At 38.5% G+C, this 20176-nt stretch overlaps 2 protein-coding genes across 12 annotated transcripts in view; one reads left to right on the top strand and one right to left on the bottom strand.

Annotated features, from left to right (window-relative positions):
* Positions 1-15351, top strand: part of LOC18424775 (C2H2 and C2HC zinc fingers superfamily protein) — a 61243-nt gene extending 45892 nt beyond the window's left edge. For all 11 annotated transcript variants that reach the window (XM_088863928.1, XM_088863917.1, XM_088863923.1 and 8 more), the window contains one exon: positions 14489-15351. The gene's annotated coding sequence lies outside the window, so the exon portion shown is untranslated. The remainder of the gene's footprint in view (positions 1-14488) is intronic.
* A 1399-nt stretch (positions 15352-16750) lies between these two features.
* On the bottom strand, positions 16751-18346 carry LOC18424777 (uncharacterized). The gene has a single exon (XM_006829351.4). It carries the CDS (start codon positions 18152-18154, stop codon positions 17030-17032), a length of 1125 nt encoding a protein of 374 aa, XP_006829414.1. The 5' UTR covers positions 18155-18346; the 3' UTR covers positions 16751-17029.
* Between the last annotated feature and the right edge of the window lie 1830 nt (positions 18347-20176).

Here is a 20176-nt window from a genome sequence, read left to right as displayed (position 1 = left end):
CAGCTAGCCCCACCTCGACTGGGAAAGTTCGCGGCACGGGCCCTCAAGCACCTTGCCCCACCTCTTCTGGTGTTAAGAGGGAGCCCCTTAGTTCCCGTTGCAAGGGCGACTTGGCCACTCCCCCTCACCCGGCTGGCCTCGAAGGGACCACCGTTGCCGTGGGTAGCCAGAAAGTTAGCCCGCCTGCTTCACAATGGGGCGTCGTCAACACTGGTGCCCTTATGCACATACTACCTAGCAAGCTCCATGCCGGCTTGCGCAGTTACTTCACCGCACACACCCATGTCCATAAGCTCTCTGGCGGCCTTACCGCCATAATAGTGAATCGGGGCAGGCGATGAACTACCTCGGTCCCTCAAACAGTCTCCGGTCACTGTTGGCCCAGACACGGTGCTGGTGGCACGAAAGCGACCCATGCCATGCATGACAATTCCACGACTCGGGGCAGTCTGAAGGCTGGCCCCCGACCGCCATGCGACTTTCAAGACAATCAAAGGTCCTCAAAGCAAACTCACGTGCATGCGGGAGGCCCAACGGCCTCACCAGCTAAATAGGCGAGTGTCTCCCCATCAACACCTCGTCCTTGCCACCCTAAAGTGAGGAACGGGTGACCCACTCCCGACTGCTCTTTCGTCGAAGATTATCAGAAGCCGCCATAAGAAAACCAGGTGATCACGACCAAGTAGCAGAATCCGAGCCTGTTCCGTCAGGTAAGAACACGAAGGAAAAGTGAGATGAAGAGGTGGCCCCCTCTGAAAGCCTCACGCACCCTGTTATCAAGGTCTGCTTTGAGGGCACATGAGCAGCTTGGCCAAACAGACCTCAGGGTGACCCCTCGTTGAGGGTGGCAGTCACGCCCAGATGGGACCTTTACAGTCCCGAAGGCCATCGTATTATGAAAAAGATTAAGTATGAGACGACCAGCAACCAAGGTCTAAACAACGACAAGGAAATGTTGGCCCCATTTGCCATGATCGAGGCCACATCGACTTGATATCGCAAGAAGGAAGACCATGGTTAGGTGGGGGCATTTGAGCCCCCCACAGTTGTCGTCCTCTTTTTAGCAAATACTGCATAAAACAGTGTCACAAGAATCTACTTTGTCCCCCCGGCAGCCCGCCCCTGACATCGGGATGCGGGAAGAGACTCGGGAGGGCCCCCTGGTAGAACTGACGTCTGAGGTTTCAAAAACTCACTCCCACCCTGAGGATGAGTTGTCAATAGTCGACGAGGAAATAGAAGAGGTGCCGGAGATTCTAGAAGACGGCGGACAGGCCCCGGTGGATGATTTGAAGGAAATAAACCTAGGTAGTGAAACCAATCCGAGACCCACTTTCATCTCTGCGGCTATGACGTCCCAGGAAAACAGAGAATACGTTGAATTCTTGAAGGCCAATCAGGACGTGTTTGCTTGGCATTACGAGGAGATGCCAGGCCTTAGGTGGTTCAAAATATATATCACTATCTTAATTTTAATCTTTTTTTTTTAAGAAATTTGATTATGATTAAAGTTTGGGCATGTGTACTAAAAAAATAGGGCGTACAAATAAAAATATAAAAGAAATATTTCGAAAATATAAAATGACAAAAATATTCTTGAAAAATGATGGGAGTAATTTGGTCATTTTAAAATTTTGAAAGTATTTGTTTTATATTTTTATATGGTGCGCAATTGTGTCAAGTATATACATCCAAAATTGTATCTTTATATGATTTATAGAAATAATATTAAAATTCAGATAGTGATGTATATTTTGAACTACCCGATGAAAACTCTAGCGGTTAAGATTTCACCTATATTATTATTCATTATGGCTGGTTGAATGTTAATTTCTCAGAAGTTTAAAGAAGTTTTGAGTTTCTATGTTTAATAACTTGCAGGAACGTTACAGAAGTTTGGGTACCTGTGTTTGATAACAAATATATATTAACAATATAAATATAACTATATAATATAAATAACATAACATAATATATAATATAATGTATTATACATATATTATTAATTTATAGTTGTATTATATATAACATAATATAATGTAATACATTATAACATAACATACAATATTATATAATATAGGGAAATATAGAATGAGATCACCTTTTGGTACAAGGTGGTCACATTAATCTTGACCATTGGATGTGAAATTGGGTAGCTGCAATTATTCTATTGACTAAGCACAAACTTCAAAAGAAATTTTCTTGAACTTTGTGACATATCCAAGCTATCAAATTTCACATCGGATGGTTGTAGTAATTGTGACTACCTTGTATCAAAGGTAAATGGTCTCATTATATACAATCCCATAAATATATATTATAAAATATAATATTATATAATATATGATATTTATATATTATATAAGTTATATCTAATACAAATATGTATTAATAATATAAATATAAATATATAATATGATATATGTTATTTATATATTATATATATAATGTAATAAATGAAAATTTAGTAGTGGAATGATGAGGTTTAGAAGGCCATTAGGGAAAAACGATCATGTTATAAAACTTGGTTGTGTAATTGAAACGATCAAAACATAGAAGAATATAAAATGCTAAGAAAAATGCTAAACAAATAGTAAGTAAAGCTATGCTTAAGGGATATGATAATCTATACAATAAATTAGGAACAAGAGAAGGCGAAAAAGATATCTTCAAATTAGCAAGAGTAAGATAGAAAAAATGTAAGGATCTAAACCATATTAAATGCATTAACAGTGAGGATCAAAGGGTCTTGGTGAAGGATGACGAGGTCAACGAAAGGTGGAGAGTTTATTTTTAAAAATTATTAAATGATAAACACAATCGAAACATAGTGGTAGAATGGATTGTTGGTACAAGTGATGACAAAGGTCATAGATACATTTGTAGGATTAAGATGTCGGAAGTGAAAGAAAATTTGAAAAGAATGAAAAGATAGGAAGGGCTTTAGGACCATATTGTATCCTAATAGAGGTTTGGAAGTGCATGGGAGAAATTAGCATTAACTGACTGACGAAGCTGTTCACCAAATTGTTGAGAACAAATAAAATGCCAAACAAATTGAGGAAAAGTATTGCGGTACCTATTTACAAGAACAAAATAGATATACAGAATTGTGCAAACTATCAAGGGATCAAGCTTATGAGAAAGCCCTTAGAAACTATGATTTTCTAGGAGAGAGAATCGTCTTGTAGAAACTAAAGTGGTAGAAGAGAGAGAAAGATATTTTGAAGAAGCCACATGTGAAATAAAGACCCTTTGAGAAAGTGGGGGGACCCTAATTAGAACATCAAATGAGCTTCTAAGAAAAGATCACCAAAAATATTATAGGAAACTTGTAGACAAAAGAAAATATTACCGAATAGAGAAGAACATGAAACTTAGACCCAGCTCTGATAGCAATGTTGGGAAAAGAAGATGAAGAACTCACAAAGAAATCCATACTTTGATAACAATGTTGTTGTTCTATATATCACACAAATAAATCTTTATAAAACATAGTTTTATAAAGAGATAATAGGAGGTCGTTTTCCAACATTCGGCTTTCTTTTTTGAAATATCTTAGAAGTAGCCCTCATAATCAAGGAGATAGGAGAGTTATCCACTAATTATTAAAAAAATATTTTTTCTCTTTAAAATCCCGTTAATAAATAAATAATGTATAAAATATAATATTTTAAAAAATTATTGATCAAAGATAAATATATGGCATGTGTGAGGCTGATGGCCACACATGCACCAACATACCAACACCATTAATAATACTCATAGGGGTTTAGTGAGATTTTCCTTGAACTCAAAAGTCTAACTGAGCAAAATTTACCCAGGAATCGTGCACAATCTTCTCCCATTTTTTTGGTTGTTATGGAGAATGTGAGACTACATCGTCCCAGAAATGGTTGTTTTATAGAATGTCTAAATCTTGGTACCACTTTCTTTTAATCCTTGTAGCACTTGGACAAGTCTCCTTTCCCCAGAAAGCTAAATAGAGTTTTTCACTTTCTCAAAGCTATTTAACAATGAACATAATTAAATACTTTGATGGGAAAATGATCCATATGATCTAGGAATAAATATGCATTAGGGTACTCCACCTTCAACTATAGACCACAGACTACACATACTTTCTCAAACCGACCTAGTGTTGCCCATGACCCAGAGTCCATGCAGGGGACCATTAGGGGGTCAACAAAGTCTAGCCAATAAGCAAGATATCGTAGTCCCAGTCTATGGATTTTAGGTTCTCCCCTAAAGATGAACCAAGGTCACCGAGAGTTTGATGCAATCCAGTGCTCGATCATGCATAGGGGTTATCTCTCGCACATGTACACGCTTCACCCTAAAAGGTAGTTTACTTTCCCAAAAACAACTATCAATGTGCATGTCATGTGAAGGTACACGGATGAGGTTTTGGCCCGTCTCTAAAGGCCTCCATTACACATAAGGGTCACACAGTACTTTAGCTCACTCATCCGAGTATATTCCGACCTCATCAAGGGATGACCCATCATAACCATTATCGATTTGTTTTTTTATGCCCATGTAGCTTGGGTTTTTCCCAGCCTGACTGACGTAGCACGTTAAGCACAGTCTGATATCAGCAAACATCATTTCGTTTTCTTAGTATGGTCTCACTCCCACTGAATTCATGTTTCACTATATCAATAAGTTCATGTACAAGCACTTATAAGGCCTTTAATGGCCACACACACCCAACATCTCCCACTTGGCCTTTGAAGGCCTTACATTCTCTCTTCCTCACTTTCTCTCATCCTCATCCCTCTCTCTCATGTCTCACAAAATCATTAGGTGCAAGCCCCTTTGCTAGAGGGTCTGTTATCATTACCTCTATAGATATATATCTAATTTCAAGATCTCCCAAATACAATATGTCTCTCAAGAAATTTTCACTTATTCTCTCTCAATACATTAATCATGGTTTTTACCATCAATCCTTTTATAAAAGGATTTATGGAGGCAGAACCACTTTCTATTTGTTGTTCAAATATCATCTTGAACGTGGTCGTAGTCCATCTTTTATGTCGCATCGTGAATTATGGACTTGTTGTCACAAAAGTTCATCGCGTACCCTCATTGCATGGGGTTGTATCTTCATGGGCTCAAAGGAGTTCTTCGATCAAGCTACTACCTTCTGTAGCCATACAACCAGTGCCACACATTCGGGTTCCATATGTGAACAACATTATAGTCTACTGTTCCAGTTGGCTTGTCAAATACTAGCAATGCTCCTACTGGAATATTTGTTTATCTAGATCTTTCATGATAGATTATTTGTATATCTAAATATCCAAGCAGCTAAAAATGAATCGTGGAACTATAACGGCTCTGGCTCAATTGTTGCACATATAACATATACATTTTCAACATTCTTATACCTATATCTTGAGGTAGTATAGCAAGGCTTATGTAATAAGTAAGTCAATGCCCGTTGGTTTCACAATATGCAAAACCGTCTAGAACAACAAAGGTTCAACCGTACTAATCTTCTCGGTAGTAAATCCATATGTTTGAGGTGATTTTCCATCACTTGTATCCCCAGTGCGAATAATGAGAGAGCACTATGCGGTCTAAGACCACGGGTACCAAAGCACCTGTAGACTACAGAACCCGCAGGGTAATAAGCATTGATCTGAAGTGAAAATTCCAACAGTCTCATAATGGCCCAAGAATATGTGAATTCATGCCTAAGAGTCTCTTAAGAACACTTGCCAAATTTCGTCGCAATCGGACGAGTTTTAGGCAGCGCAGATGTCAAAACAGTTTCAAGAAATCTTGCCTCTATCATGCTGAAATGGGTTTTGAACTACAACACCATTATCAGAGGGTCAGATGGTCTCTAGACCATCGCCATTGGGTTCAGAACGGTCGAAAACCCCTAGGTCCTAGTTTGCGACTCTTTTGGACGCTTCTAGAGCAAGTTACGACCAAATTACTCAAAATGGGTAAGCCGTACATTATTACGGTGCGCCCTCGACCAACCATGTTCCATTAATGAAAACTGTGCATCACCAATTTGAGGGAAAACTTCACAAGGTCATATCTTCTCCATCCCGGGTCAGATCGAGCCCAAAATTTGAGAGCATTTTGTCTTGTCTACCCCGTCGATTTGATATGTGGCACGCATGGTGACATGGCTCGACCCGGGATAAATTGAAGAGAGAAGTTTGTCGGAAAAACCCAAAAGTTGCAAGGAAATTCCAGCCACACGTCTCCCCGATCAAGCTCCCATATTACAGTGGTTGCGCATCAGACCGACCTCAAACCAGACCCATTACGAGCACTAGGTCAGAGGCTTCATATGAGCCGAACCTCGCCCGTGATGGACAGTTAGATTTGATGCATGATGAGTCTGAAGTTGCTGCAATTCCGGCCATCGGAATCCAAACTCCGACCAAAGTTCTCAATTTGGAAAACGGTCATCCAGGCATCAAATCGAGCCGTTCTTTTTGCATAACGATTGTGGAAACTTGTTCGTCACGCTACAATCAAGAAATCAGCAAAAAACATTGAGAAACACGTTGAATCTTAAAATTAAGATTGCATGTTTTTCCACGTTTTTGCCACATCATGATCATGGTTCGAAACTCAGATCCATGGCTCGAAATTGGTACCAAAAGGATCGTATTCTCGAGCTCATCAAGAAAACAATAATCTTTCGACCGGATGGTGACCGAAAAAGCCCTGAATCAACCACGGAAAGTTCGCACGATTGAATGGCCATTACGAGTACTAATTTGAAATTTACTCAGATTGTTGGTGTAGGGGCAAAATCATCATTTTGACATATTTTCTTAGATTTTCTTTAAATCTTTTAATGCCTAAATTTCAATAAGTAGGTTAAAAATTGATTGTACACCCATGTTTGGGTCCCATGTTTGGGTCCCACTTATATATAAGAAATGTACCATCTACATGTAAAACGCCAGCTCCCATCAATAAAAAAAAGTCCTTCTTGCTTGAGGTTTGGGGCACAGCTTGGAGAGAGAGAGAGGAGAGAGAAAATTTGGATGGGTAGCCATAAGTAACTTTCTCTCTCCTCTCTCTCTTTCTCTTTCTTTCTCTCTCCTCTCTCTTTCTCTCCTCTCTCTTTCTCTCCTCTCTCCTTCTCTCTTCTCTCTCTCCTATCTCTTTATCTCTTCCATCTCTTTCTCTCTCCCTTCTTTCTCTCTTCTTTCTCTCTCTTCTCTCTTCTTGTACTCTCTTATCTCTCTTTCTCCTTCTTCTTTCTCTTGTCGGTCTCGCACGACAACGCATATTATCGAGCGTGATCTTCTTTCTCTCTCTTTCTCCTTTCTCTCCTCGGTCTTGCACAATAGCACACACTGTCGAGCGCGATCTTCTTTCTCTCTCTTCTTTTTATCTCTCTTTCTTCTTTCTCCCCTCCATCTTGCATGGCAACATACATTGCCGAGTGCGATCTTCTTTATCTCTCTTCTCTCTCTTTCTCCTTCTTCCTTCTCTCCTCAGTCTCGTACAGCAGCGCATACTGTCGAGCGTGATCTTCTTTCTCTCTCTTCTTTCTTCTTACTCTCCTTTGTCTCGCACAGCAGCATACACAATCAAGCACGAACTTCTTTCTCTCTCTTCCTTCTCTCTTTTTTCTCTCTCTTCTTCTTTCTCTTCTCTATCTCACACGATAGTTTACACTGTTGAGCACGATTTTCTTTCTCTCTTCTTTCTCTTTCTTCTTTCCTCTTTCTTCTCTCTCCTCTGTCTCACATAACAGCGCACACTGTGGAACACGTTCTTCTTTCTCTCTCTTCTTTCTTTCTCTCTTTTGTCTCGCATGGCAGTGTACACTATCGAGTACAATTCTCTCTCTCCTCTCTCTTCTTTCCTTCTCTTCTTTTCGTTCTCTGTCTCGCACTGCAGTGTACACTGTTGAGCAAGATCTTATTCTTTCTCTCCCTTCTTTTTCTCTCATCTTCTTCTCTCTCTCTTCCTTCTGTCTTCTGTCATGCACGGCAATGAGCGTTGCCAAGCACGACCCATTCTTGCTCCCCACTATCTCACATGGCAGTGAGTACTGCCGAGTGTGACCCTTTCTTCTCTTCCCGTTCTTGTCTTGTACGGCAGCACACACTGCCGAGCGTGACACTTCTTTCTTTCTCCTTCCTCTCTATCTTGTACAACAGAGAACACTGTCGAGCATGATCTCCTCATCATCTCTTCTCTCTTTATTTGCTTGACTAGGGGGCAGGTTGAGCCTTGTGTCGTCATGCCAGTCTTATCGTTGAGCTGTTTAGCCGTCGTGTCGGTCTGAGTTACCTTGTCCGTCTAGCTGCTGTGTCAAACTAGCCATTGCGCTAGATCAGCTGTCATGCTAATCTTGTCGTTGAGCAGTATAGCCGTTGTGCTGGTCCGAGTCACCATGCCCGTCTAGTTGCCACGCCAGACCAATCGTTATGCTAGTCTTGCCACGTGTCAGCCTAGCCACTCGGTCAGACTTTTTCATTCATCTTCTCTCCTCCAGTTTATCTCTTTTTCTATCCTTCCTCCCCTTTATTCCAGAAAAGAAAAGGATTCCAGTAGCATTGGGAAGGAAGACCTTAAGCAAGGCCCCCAATCGCTAGAGTCCACTCGGTCGCCCCTTTAGAAGGAAGCTTAGCATGATCTCCACCTCAAGGATTGTGCTGATGTCGATGATTGAGAAGAAAAATATTTGTTGAGAGGCAATAAAGACATCTTAGTAAGGATTTGAAAGATGAACTTCGACAGTCAATTTAATTCTCTTGAAGCGCAGCATCTATTGGGGCAAGTTATTATGCGTCATTTTTTATGTACTTACATCCCTGGTACAAATAAGGAGAGAGTCAGTGATGACTTGGTCCTGCTGATACCCAAGATACCACTAGACCAAGGGAACACTGCAAAATAAGCCTAAAACTATGCAATCTTGAAAAGAGTACTATCATGCCAAAAAGAGACCTTATAACTACAACCCATGCTAGGGGCTTCAAAAAAATACCAGACCACTGCCATTGCATCCAGAACATCGAAAATTCCCCAGGGACCAAATTGGGCACAATCGGACCTTCTAGGAATATTTTGGACCCAAATTACAATAAACGAGTAGGTTTTACACTATTGCAGTGTGCCCTCACCGAACCAGTCCCCAATCATGGAGGCTGCATTTGTTACATCTCATGATGATCTCCAAGCGCCCACACATCGCTCGTTGGAGTCGGAATAAGCTCAGATTCGGACATGAGCTAGGTCTCGACAACCCAGTCATTTTGATATATGGCACGCGTCATGACGTGATCTATAAACCAAGATTTTCTAGTGAGAACATGAGCCTAAAACCATGGAAATCATAGTTTTGAAGAAAAATACTTCTCGAACTTCGTGAAGCAATAACTCTAGATCCGTACATCAGATCATCGCAAAGTCAACTTCGATGAGACCGTATCACGAAGGGCTACGAGATGGTACAACTTTTACACATAATCTAAGGTCGGATAATAGAAAATTCCAAGGTTGAAGAAAGCAAGATCGCCTGATCACCGGAATAGCTTTTTTTGACGATCTCTCAAATTCAGAAATACTTCAAGCAAGAACCAAAATGGACAAAACTTTGTGCAAAATGACTGTGGCGGTCTCCCTTTTAATTTGTAATAAAAATAAAGACTAAAAGCATCATGCATTGCATTGATTTGATGGCCAAAGTTCATGATCTAGCTGGATTTTTACCACTCGGGAAAAGTCCATCCCAAGACTATCAAAAGACAACAAACTTTTCAAAATCAAGCAAGCATCAAGACTACGATGATGGATCATCTGAACCACCATCACAAACATCCAAAAAACCTTCCAAGATCTGACAATGTTGAAAGGTCCCTCAGAGATGGATGGTTTCATCATTAGCACAAAAGGTTTAAGGGGCATTTTGGTCATTGTTCTTAAATTCAGGATTTTATTGTAATTTATTTTAATTATAATTGGGCTTAGTTTTGAGCATCCACCCCTATTTGGTGGGTTCTCTATATAAATAAGTTCAGGTCAATTGTAAAAGGGTTGGATCATTCATTAACAAAATCGAAGCATTAAGCTTGTGTCCACTTGTCTTTTACTTCTAACCCTTAGATCCAAAGGTAAGGAGAGAGAAAATACCCCTGACCCATCCTGAGCACGCGGTATGATTATCTCTCTCTCCTTCTCTTAAGTTAGGCCACACCTCAAGCGCCCTCTCTCTCCTCTTTTTCCCATTCTCTCTCTCCATTCTTTGCTTGCTCTGCGTAGCAATTTAGACCCACGACAAACACATGATCCCGTCCCTTTCCCTTTCTTTCTCTCTTTCTCGTCGTGCTGAAGCATTCAGAGTCGCGGAACCCGCAGTCCCGTCTCTCTCTGCGACCTTCCCCTTTTGTGATTCGAGCGTCAACGTAGCAAACCTGCGGCTCTGCACAGCATCCACTATACAACATATGCTCGACTCAATACCTTTTAGAGCCAGCACAAACCATCGCTTACAGTGGAGTTGAGTCGTGAGGAACACATATGTTCTCTCCCTCACTCACTTGGGTGGAGTCTTCTTAAGTCGACAGTCAAGAGGGCTCTAACTCTTTAGCAACTCTAAAATCTTGAGCTCATAGCGTTTACGTGGATAGGGGGATTCTTGTCACTATTTCTCCTCTTGTTCTATCTCTTGCCAGCCATCCCCTCATTTGAGTGAACCTTTATAGATGAGCACCAAAGAATCTTCATCGCAATTTTCAGCATAAGAGAACGAAGTGATGTGTTAAAGCCTAAGGAAAGTTCGTGTCCAAACCGCAACTATTCTAAGAGGGCGAACTGCCCGGGTATGTCTCCAAACCCCAAACGATGAGGTAGGCGCCTAAACGCACCCCTGTCGTAAAATATCTCTCTTTGTTGGTTCCTATCTGCACATAGGAGAGCACGTGTGCGCACACTCGCAAATGTGCAGCGCGCGCGGACCCTCCATGGTTGTTTAAGAGAGGATTTTTTTCCCACCATCCACGTGAGGAAAAAATCAGGCCCCAACCAGTCACATCTTACAATTTACTGCAAAATATAACATGAGCATCCCATGATAAAAATATGATATCTCTCAACTCATAAAGAGTTTATCTCTGAATCCTTTTGAGTGTTGAAATAGACTCAAAAATACAAAATATTTCTAAATTCCATTCCTAAATTACACCATTTAGTGAGTAATCAATTTAATGACATTCATGTCATAATTCACTTTTCTCAACAGAAAATCAGGTTGTGCAACTCTCAATAAAATAATCGTTTCTCTCAATTCACAAAGGATTGCTCCTTCAAAAATTTTCTTTTGAACACTAAACTCAAAACCAAAATATAATACCATGGTGTGAATTTCAGATAATACTTTTCTTCAGAGAAATAAATAATTGACATTCATGTCACAAAATAAATCATACTGCAGAATTCCAGGATGAACACTATCAAGTAAAATTGTCTTTTCTCTCCACCCACAAGGAGTTTACTTTTCAAACCTATTTTGTTTGAAAGTAGACACAAAATGGCAACAAATATATTTTTACACGTTTCATATCACTCTATTAAGTAGGCTTGATCAAGGTTTAAATACCCAAATCGGTGACTTGAATAGGTCACGCCCATGCCCCTATTTTAAGAAAATTGGCGGAATCGACAAATTTTGTCCCAAAAAATCTTTAAAAAACCACTATAAATCTCTAAAAATAGTGTTCTTTTAGTTTCTAAAAGAATTTAGGAGTGACACATTATGTACTTTCATTATTTTGTAAAAATAGGTAAATACTGAGATGTTGTTTGCATGTTTATATATATGTATAATTATTAATTATGATATAGTTTTATAAAATTACATCAAAATAATTTAAAAATATTAGAAAACTCTTTCATATTATAGGATTAAAGAAAATAATTTTCTATATAAAGTGAAATTAGTATCACATCAAATATTTAGTAATTCTCTTTACTTGTTCAAAATTATCACAACTTAACTAACTATAATATTACACATTGAAATTAGAATTATTAATTAATATTTTATAATAATTTTACAATATAAATAAGAATAAATTTGAAATTTATCTTATAATATCATCTAATTTAAAAATATAATTTACATCTATAACAAAAAATAATACATTGTATATATAATGTAAATAAATTAACAAATAAAATATAAGATTTGGTTATCATTGTAATTAGTATAATTATTAATTACAATATTATAATAAAAGTCATTCAAAACACAAGGGTATGACCCTCACAAATAAATAAATTTAATGTATACTAATTAGTCTGGACAGAAATATAGAATTTAGAAACATAAATTTGCAATCATATTTTAATAAAATTAGAAAAATAAATAAATAAATTCAAATATGGGATAATTGATAAAGCAACCTGAAAAATAGATTCTAACGTGGTATAAGCTAGTGTTATTTTTCTCTCTTAAAATATCTCATATTTTAAAAAACAAATAGGTGACCCAGATCGTCAAAAATAATAATAATATGGTAACAAAACCTGACATATAATTTCTATATTAGTCATTTAATTAATTTGTGTGCTATATGGTAACGAATTTAATTAGTGTACCATATGCTGATAAATTTAATTAGCGTACCATATGCTAACAAATTTAATTGTGGGTCATCTAATTAAGAAATTTAATTGCATGTCATTTAATTAATTTGCATGCACTCTAAGTTTTTAATTACATGTCATTTAATTAGTTTGTGCATGCTCAATTTTTTTTTTTTTTGGGTAAATAAATGACGTTCGGATTAGAGAGGTTTGAACTCTTGACCTTAGGATTACGCTCTCCCTCACATGCCCATATAAGGTAACAAGTTAAAATGGGAGATTGTCCCTCATCGTCAAATGTAGTGAGATTATTGATTTAAAGGTCTTTTAATGTTTGAATTACAATTTTTTGTGTTATGAGGGGAGGCTTTACTATAGGGCTGCAGCCCTATCAAACCATTTTTTCATTTTTTTTTACTGTATCAATTCGTCTGGATCCTGTTTTATACATAAATTTGGGACGGTTTGGCCAATTCTCAATCTAAATCGCCCGATTCCAGATTTGATCATCAATTTTTAAAACCTTGTCCTTGATAAATATAGTTATTCACATCTCAATGAATACACACCAAACTACAGAAAATTCAGGATGACCTTTCTTCAATCCAAAATTTTTGTTCCTTACTTTCCATGAATATTTTTAAACTCTGAATGGAAGTCTAAAAACTTAGTGTAGGCCATAAAACATTTTGTTAAAAATGAAAATAAAATCATGACTTCCAAGTCATTGAAACAATTTTCGTTGTAGAAAATAGCATTTGTGCACCTTTCAATAAATTGACCATATCTTTCAAACCACAAGGAATTTCTTGGTGAAACTATTTTTTTGTTCTTTAAAATAGACTCAATTTAATGAGTTACAGTCAAATTTTAGCTAAAAATAAAATCATATGATCGGTGGAAAGTTTCACAAAACTTAATAGACAGTTCATGGATTTTGTAGGTTCAGAACTAACACCATTCATTGATGAATCCATAACTCTCAATTCCCCCAAGATCTCCCATTGAAATTTTTCAAGTAAATCATAATCTCAAAAACACATAATTCATTGAAGTATGAAAGAAAAAAATATATTATTATCTTCTTCATATTACTGCTCCAAAATAACATAGAATAGTCATTATGTAGAGTGTCTTTTCGGTGTTTGAATATTCTAATAATTCTTCTCGAGGTATATCACTTGACCACAAAAGTCATTAAGTTTTTTTATATCTTATTCCCAACTCACAAAACATGGTGAAATAAAAGAAATAGGGCATAAGCTTGCTCTGATATCAATGAAAGAAGGACTCGTGTGATCTAGCCGGAGTATTTATTCTTTTTTTTTTTCTTTTTCAATTCTTTTTCTTTTTCTTCTCATCTTAGATCACTTACAAGTAGTCCTTTTATAATAAAATAACTTCAAAAAAATAAATAAATAAGAATACAACTAGGATCTCAAGAACTTGAAGCCATTCAAAACCTTTCTTTCAATAACAAAGAAAGACACAACATATACTAGGGAATAAGACACATAATAAATAAATATCCAATAAACAAAATAAAATACTGGAGATTACCTCAACCGGACTTCTTACACCCCACACTGAGTCACCACCTTCCGATGGCTTGAGATCAATGGTCAACCTTCAATATCAATCTGAAAAGCAAATTTAAACCAAGCAAAGCAATGGAATATGAACCCCTTTTCAATCACCAATCTCAAACATAAGTGAACCCCTTGATAACGTAATTGAAAGAGATGACATCTCCTTAACTGCACCCCAACCCTTACTCATAATACCACAAGATGGGAGAGAGAGATCCAAGAGGCCATGAGTGGGGCGTGCCCCCTTTTTTTTTTTGGTGCATAGGGAGAGAGAGAGAGAGAGAAGGTGTAACGACCTAGAATTTTCCTGCCAGATAGAGTGCACAGCAAGATAAGGAGGGACGAAGGAGAGAAGAGCAAGCGGCTGTGGAGCGTGCGGCCGTGGAGCGCGCGCAGCAGTAAAAAGAGAAAAGAAGAGAGAGATGCATGTGGCGGAGTACGTGCGGCGGTAAGAAGAGAGGAGAAGAGAGATGTGCGAGCGACGGAGTGGCGCGGCGATAAGAAGAGAGAGATACACTAGAAGTGTGGTGGCAGTAAGAAGAGAGATACGCACGCACGGTGGAGTGCACGCGGTGGTAAGAAGAGAGACACATGTGGAGGAATGCATGCGTTGGTAAAATCAGAGAGAAGAAGAAAGAGAACTGCACGGCAGAGTGCACAACACAGCTGACCCTGTGCATGGCCCATGGTTTCCACCCTACCACTTGTCAAGCTGCATGACACTAAGGCTGCCACTTGGCAAGCCCAAGATGCCACCTCCCATAAGAGAGAGTTTAAAAGCCGCTTCTCTCCCTTTTGCCTCACATTTTGAACCGACTCTTCCCTCTTGAAATACCAAACTCCACCCCCTTTGAGCCTTGTGGGAGACTTAGAGTGAAGCGGAGGTGGACTATTTGAGGGATTATGAAAGTACCGTTACACCTTGAAGGCCGTTCGTTATGAAAGCATGATTCTTAAGCATGAAAGCATGAGATTTAAGCATGTATTTCTATGAATTGTGAAAAGAAAAGGGTGTACATATGCTCTGCTTTTCAGGAAATTAGGCCACCAATTCTATAATAAAATGAGTACTGAAATTACTATTGTTGATCATGAAAAGTTGTGAATTGGTGCTCATATGCATCTAGTATAAGATGTAAAAAGTTTCATATTAATGTCTAACCTAATTTGGGCGTAATTGATTGTTATTTGAGACATGCCATGTTTACACTGTGAAATTCCAGTGAAGTTTCATGTTTTGTAGCACTCTGTTGACCTATAAAATGACATCCAAATGATACCAAATTGGAAATATGTATGTGTCTACTATGATTTTGATGTTTAAATCCAGTCAAAATTTTGTATAATTGGGGAGCTATGATTCAAATTGTGAAAACACGTCACAGTTAGCAGGTTTTAGTAAATTTCAAAACGGTTGCTTATGTTGTTTTGAGCTTTTGAATAATCAAATAGAATCCAATTTCTTTCAAACCACTTCCATTTGAAATATCTACATGTTTACTTAAAGTTTTATGTTGAAATCATCTCGAAATACCCTCTAGATTGAAAATGATGCCCCTCATAAGAGGAATGTAGTGTTAGGACCAACCGAAAATGAATTCTAGCATGTTTGGCTTAAATTGGAAGTATTAATATAAGGGATTGTATGCTATAGACCATGTACCTTTCATACAAAGAAATCACAATTACTTGCAATCATCTTATATGAAATCTAATAGCTTGGGTATGCCACAAAGTTCGAGAAACTATCTTTTGGAAATTTCTCTTGGTCAATGAAATAAATACAGGTATTCAATTTTATATCTAGTGGTCAAGAATAATTGTGACCACCTTGTATAATTAAACTATAAATGATCTCAATGTATAATTAAACTATAAATTATGTTGTACAACTTATTTGACCAAAACTTTCCTCCCCTGAGTGGCAGTTCCTTCTCAATGTTTTAAAACCCAAATAAATGGAGTGGATCGTTCACCCCTTAGATCCATGTTACATTGTTGGATCATCACCCCTTAAATCCACGTTAGATTGTTGGGAGTCATAGCCCAAAAAATGCTAAAAGATAATTAAAAAAAAAAAGAAAATGTAATATAGGGGTTTATGATGTGGGAATTTATGGACGACCCAAGAAAACACCAAGTAAAGTTAGGAAAAGAAAAAAAATATAAAAAAATAGGTGGGGGGGGGGGAAATTTGGGAGAGAAACGGGTTGTTGATTGCTCATCCAGATGGATGATCGAGATTAAAAATCACCAGATTTTAAAACACCATCCCTTCCAATAATTGTCAGGAGTCATCATGACGGTGGTCCTCCCTGTCTACAAATCGTAATGATTTAATTTTACCGCCATTCCATCCGCATTTCACTCCCGACCTTTTTCGAATTCAAAATGGAAAAGCCAATAAAGATGGGACATCATTTAAAGCAACACTTGACTGCTCCTGAGTCTGTTGCCTGCTAAACCGGATGTCCTCCATCCGTTATGATCTTACGAAAAAACTCCATCAATCAGGTTGGATATAAATTTGATCAAGACACAGTGAGAAGTAGTGGAATGATCAATTTTCACTACAATTTTTTACAGCTAAAAAAATTTCCTAATCTTTAATTTAGTCCATTTCCATTCCCCTCGTCAAACATTTATTGGGAGAAAAATAAACATCAAACACTCCTCTTCTTACTAACTGGGGGAGAAGCAACTTTTGTTACAACTTTACTTACAAATGCAACGAATAATTTTGCATCAGGGTTTCGTTTCCAAGACAACAATACAGATACAGAAACAAATAAGAATGTGCCAAAAATGAATAGGAATATGAAATGGGGAGAGAGAGGAGAGATGGATCCAGGGGATCATCTGAAGCCTCGGGCTAGGCCATGGATAGTGGGACTGTAGCCCAAACAACCAAAAAGGCCCTGCCTGTATGGCAGGAATGTCTTCTTTCTCAATTCTTCTGAAAAAGCTCTGCTGGCGTTATAGTGAAGCGCATGAGGCGAAACCCCGCCGCCGCCCCTGCGAGAGCTACCGCCTCCGCTGTCCGTGGACCTGAAACTAGAGTTGATTGGGTCTTCAACAACTTTCTTCTCCAAAACTCTGTACTTCCTCAAGGGGTCCTTCTCCTGCGCCCTCCCCTCTGATGCACTCCTAAACAGAAGGAAATCCTTCAACTTCCACTTCTTGGACCCCATCCAGGAAAAAGAAGAAGAAGCAGTGGTGGTGGTTTTAGGAGAAGGAGTTGCTGTTCCTGGCTTTGGTGTTGCTGGCTTGGAGGAGGAAACATGAGGCTCTTCCCAATTGAAAATTCGGAGCGGCGAGAGAGACCTCGTCCTCCTTGACGAATTTCTGGCACTCCTTCCTCTCTCCTCTCCCTTGGTGGCTCGTTCGAGAGCAGCGGCAAATGGGTCGAAATCCTTGGATCTGGAATTGAACCCAGAAAGTGCTTCTCTGATAAGTTTGCGGCCATGAGCGATCGGGGACCTAGGCGACCGAGGAGAGTGCGGAGAGGAAGAGGCGGTGTTGAAGCTGAACTCATCAAGGCGAGGAGGCGGCTTCAGCGGCCTGATTTTGCCCTCATGAAACAGCTCATCAGCAGTGGACATGGTCTCAGAGGGAGGTTCCTTTTGAGAAAGTGGCAGAGAAGCAGCTGGATCATTAGGGAAGCGACCGCTGAAATCAAACTCGAAAGCGTTGTCCATCTGTTGCAACGATTCGTCGTCAAGTTTGTCTTCGTTTTTGGGGATTCCAGGCTTTTGCTCCCAAACGAAGGGGACATTGGCGGTGGCGGAGGGTGTATCGCCATGAAATTCAGAGAAAATTGAAGTAGCAGAGGAAGGGCTGGTGGGTGCGCTGAAGTAGAAGAAGCTGCCCATGCGCCCTGGGCTCGATGGGGCGCTCGCGTATGGCGTCGAGCACCCGCTCTCAAACTGGAACTCACCCGCAATGCCTCGAGGCGGAGATCGAACTGCAACAACTTCCATCTCACTCTCTCTCTCTCTCTCTCCCTCGCCTTTCCTGCTGCTTCTACACAAATCTGATCTCTCTCTCTTTCTCTCTGCCTTTCCTCCCCCTCTCTCTCTCTCGCTCTCTGCCTTTCCTCCCTCTCTGCCTTTCCTCCCTCTATCTGCCTTGCCTGCTTCTACACAAATCCAATCTCTGTCTCTCTCTCTCGTGAATCTCTTTCCAATGAAGTCGCTAGTTTATAGCGTTCCCATTTGTGTCAAACTTACTGAAATACCCACCTCATTTACCGAAATGACAAGGCCTTCCTCTTGGAAGAAGAAAAAAAGGTTAACCGTGTGTTTGCTAGAGGTGTCATTTCATAAAAGGATGAGATGTTATTGTCATTTGGAAGGAGGGCAGAACGAACGGAGAACATTGACTGGGGGAGCTGGTGGCAGGAGCCGCCTTTTAATACCTTTCTCTCTCTCTCTCTCTCTCCGCCGACTTCCATACGAATAAAAGGTTGGGGTGGGGGTCCCTTCGTCGTCTTGCTCTCGTCGAGGAAACTGCTTACAATTTATGGTTTCGGCCATTTCGCCCTCAACACATGTGCACCATCCAACTTTATTGTTCCTTTTCCAAACGGACGCACAAGATGGCAAGAGTGCTACCCTATTCGAAAGTGACTTTCGATTTGTTTTTTTTTTTTTTAATTTATGAGAAGTGACCCAGTATTTTTTTGTTAATATTATTTATAAACGCTTCTCACTTCTACGAAGGTTATATACGATTGCAATAAATTGTTTACGTATCTAATTGTAGATAGTTTATCTCCTATATTTTTTTTATTTCTCTCTCTAGTTTTGTGAGGTTAATATGATAGTTAATATTTTTGTGAGGTTAATATGGTAGTTAATATTCTTCCAAAGAAATTATATCACATCTAAAAGCTGCCATTTGGTAGTATTTTCGTCCATCAGATTTTATTTTTTTTCTTTTAATTCATGATTTGATACTGGTGCCCAGCTCTAAATTTGTAAAATAATTGATTGATGAACTTTTTATTTTTTACTTATTAATGAAAAATAAGTAGAGGCCTTCCTGCTCCAAAAAAAAACATGTTAGTTAGTCTATCCATATCATTTTCATTTGAACACTTGTAATTTAAAATTACATTTTTTTTTTTTTTTTTACAGGAATTTTAAAATTAGATTAAAAAATATAGATAAAACGTGAAATTTATTATCTTTTTTATAAATAATTTGATATATTTTCTCAAAAAAAATGATTAGAGGTGACACGGGTAGGGCCTACGATGGTCGGACATGCATGTATTCCCACTTTGCCCGTATCTCCATACTGCATTCCTTTTTTGGGCAAGTTAACTTCATACGCCATTCGATGGATGAAGACTTGTATTTCATGTCCTCACGACATCAGAATATCTTAAAGGTCTTTGGTGATAAACACGTGACCTTTTACAAATTATTATGAATGAAGTAAAATTTATTTTCAAAAAGTCCGTGGGTAAAATTGCGTATAAGTTGATCGCACACAACTTTAATTATCAATGATAACGAGTACATCCAAATAGACCCAAATCTCACTACGATATAATGGGTGTGGCTTATACGAGGCATCCACCTCAAATAATCGAAGGGGCCCTTCTAAATCTTACTAGAAAATAAAATTTTGGTGCGGCAAACTTTATGATGGCCTGAAAATCTATTTCCACTTGTAATTATAAAGTTAAAAGCTTTATAAATAGCATAGATTGAATAAATATATCAACTTTCAAAAATCTTGAAAATTAAGGGTCCCCACAATAAGTTACAAGATGTACTGCTTTAAAACTAATATTTTTTTCTTCAATGTTCATATATCTGGAAGTCAAGATTACGAACTAGAGGATTTTTCAATATCTTGGATGGGTTTTTAAGATGTACTTTTTGGCTTTTATGATTTTGATACCATACATGGATTTCTTGCCAATAAATAAATACATATATATAAATATATTATGCTTGGGTGTGGTTTGTATATATATATATATATATTAT

This window comes from Amborella trichopoda, chromosome 4 (assembly GCF_054954075.1).
Source record: "Amborella trichopoda isolate Santa Cruz 75 chromosome 4, AtrichopodaSantaCruz75HAP2 v2.0, whole genome shotgun sequence".
NCBI classification, from domain to species: domain Eukaryota; kingdom Viridiplantae; phylum Streptophyta; class Magnoliopsida; order Amborellales; family Amborellaceae; genus Amborella; species Amborella trichopoda.
The sequence above is the reverse complement of the archived record's forward strand: the minus strand, read 5'-3'. Positions and strand labels throughout refer to the sequence as shown.

Bases quoted from the DNA above. Each gene is read 5' to 3' on its own strand.
- LOC18424777 (XM_006829351.4), bottom strand. From the start codon at position 18,154: ATGGAAGTTGTTGCAGTTCGATCTCCGCCTCGAGGCATTGCGGGTGAG.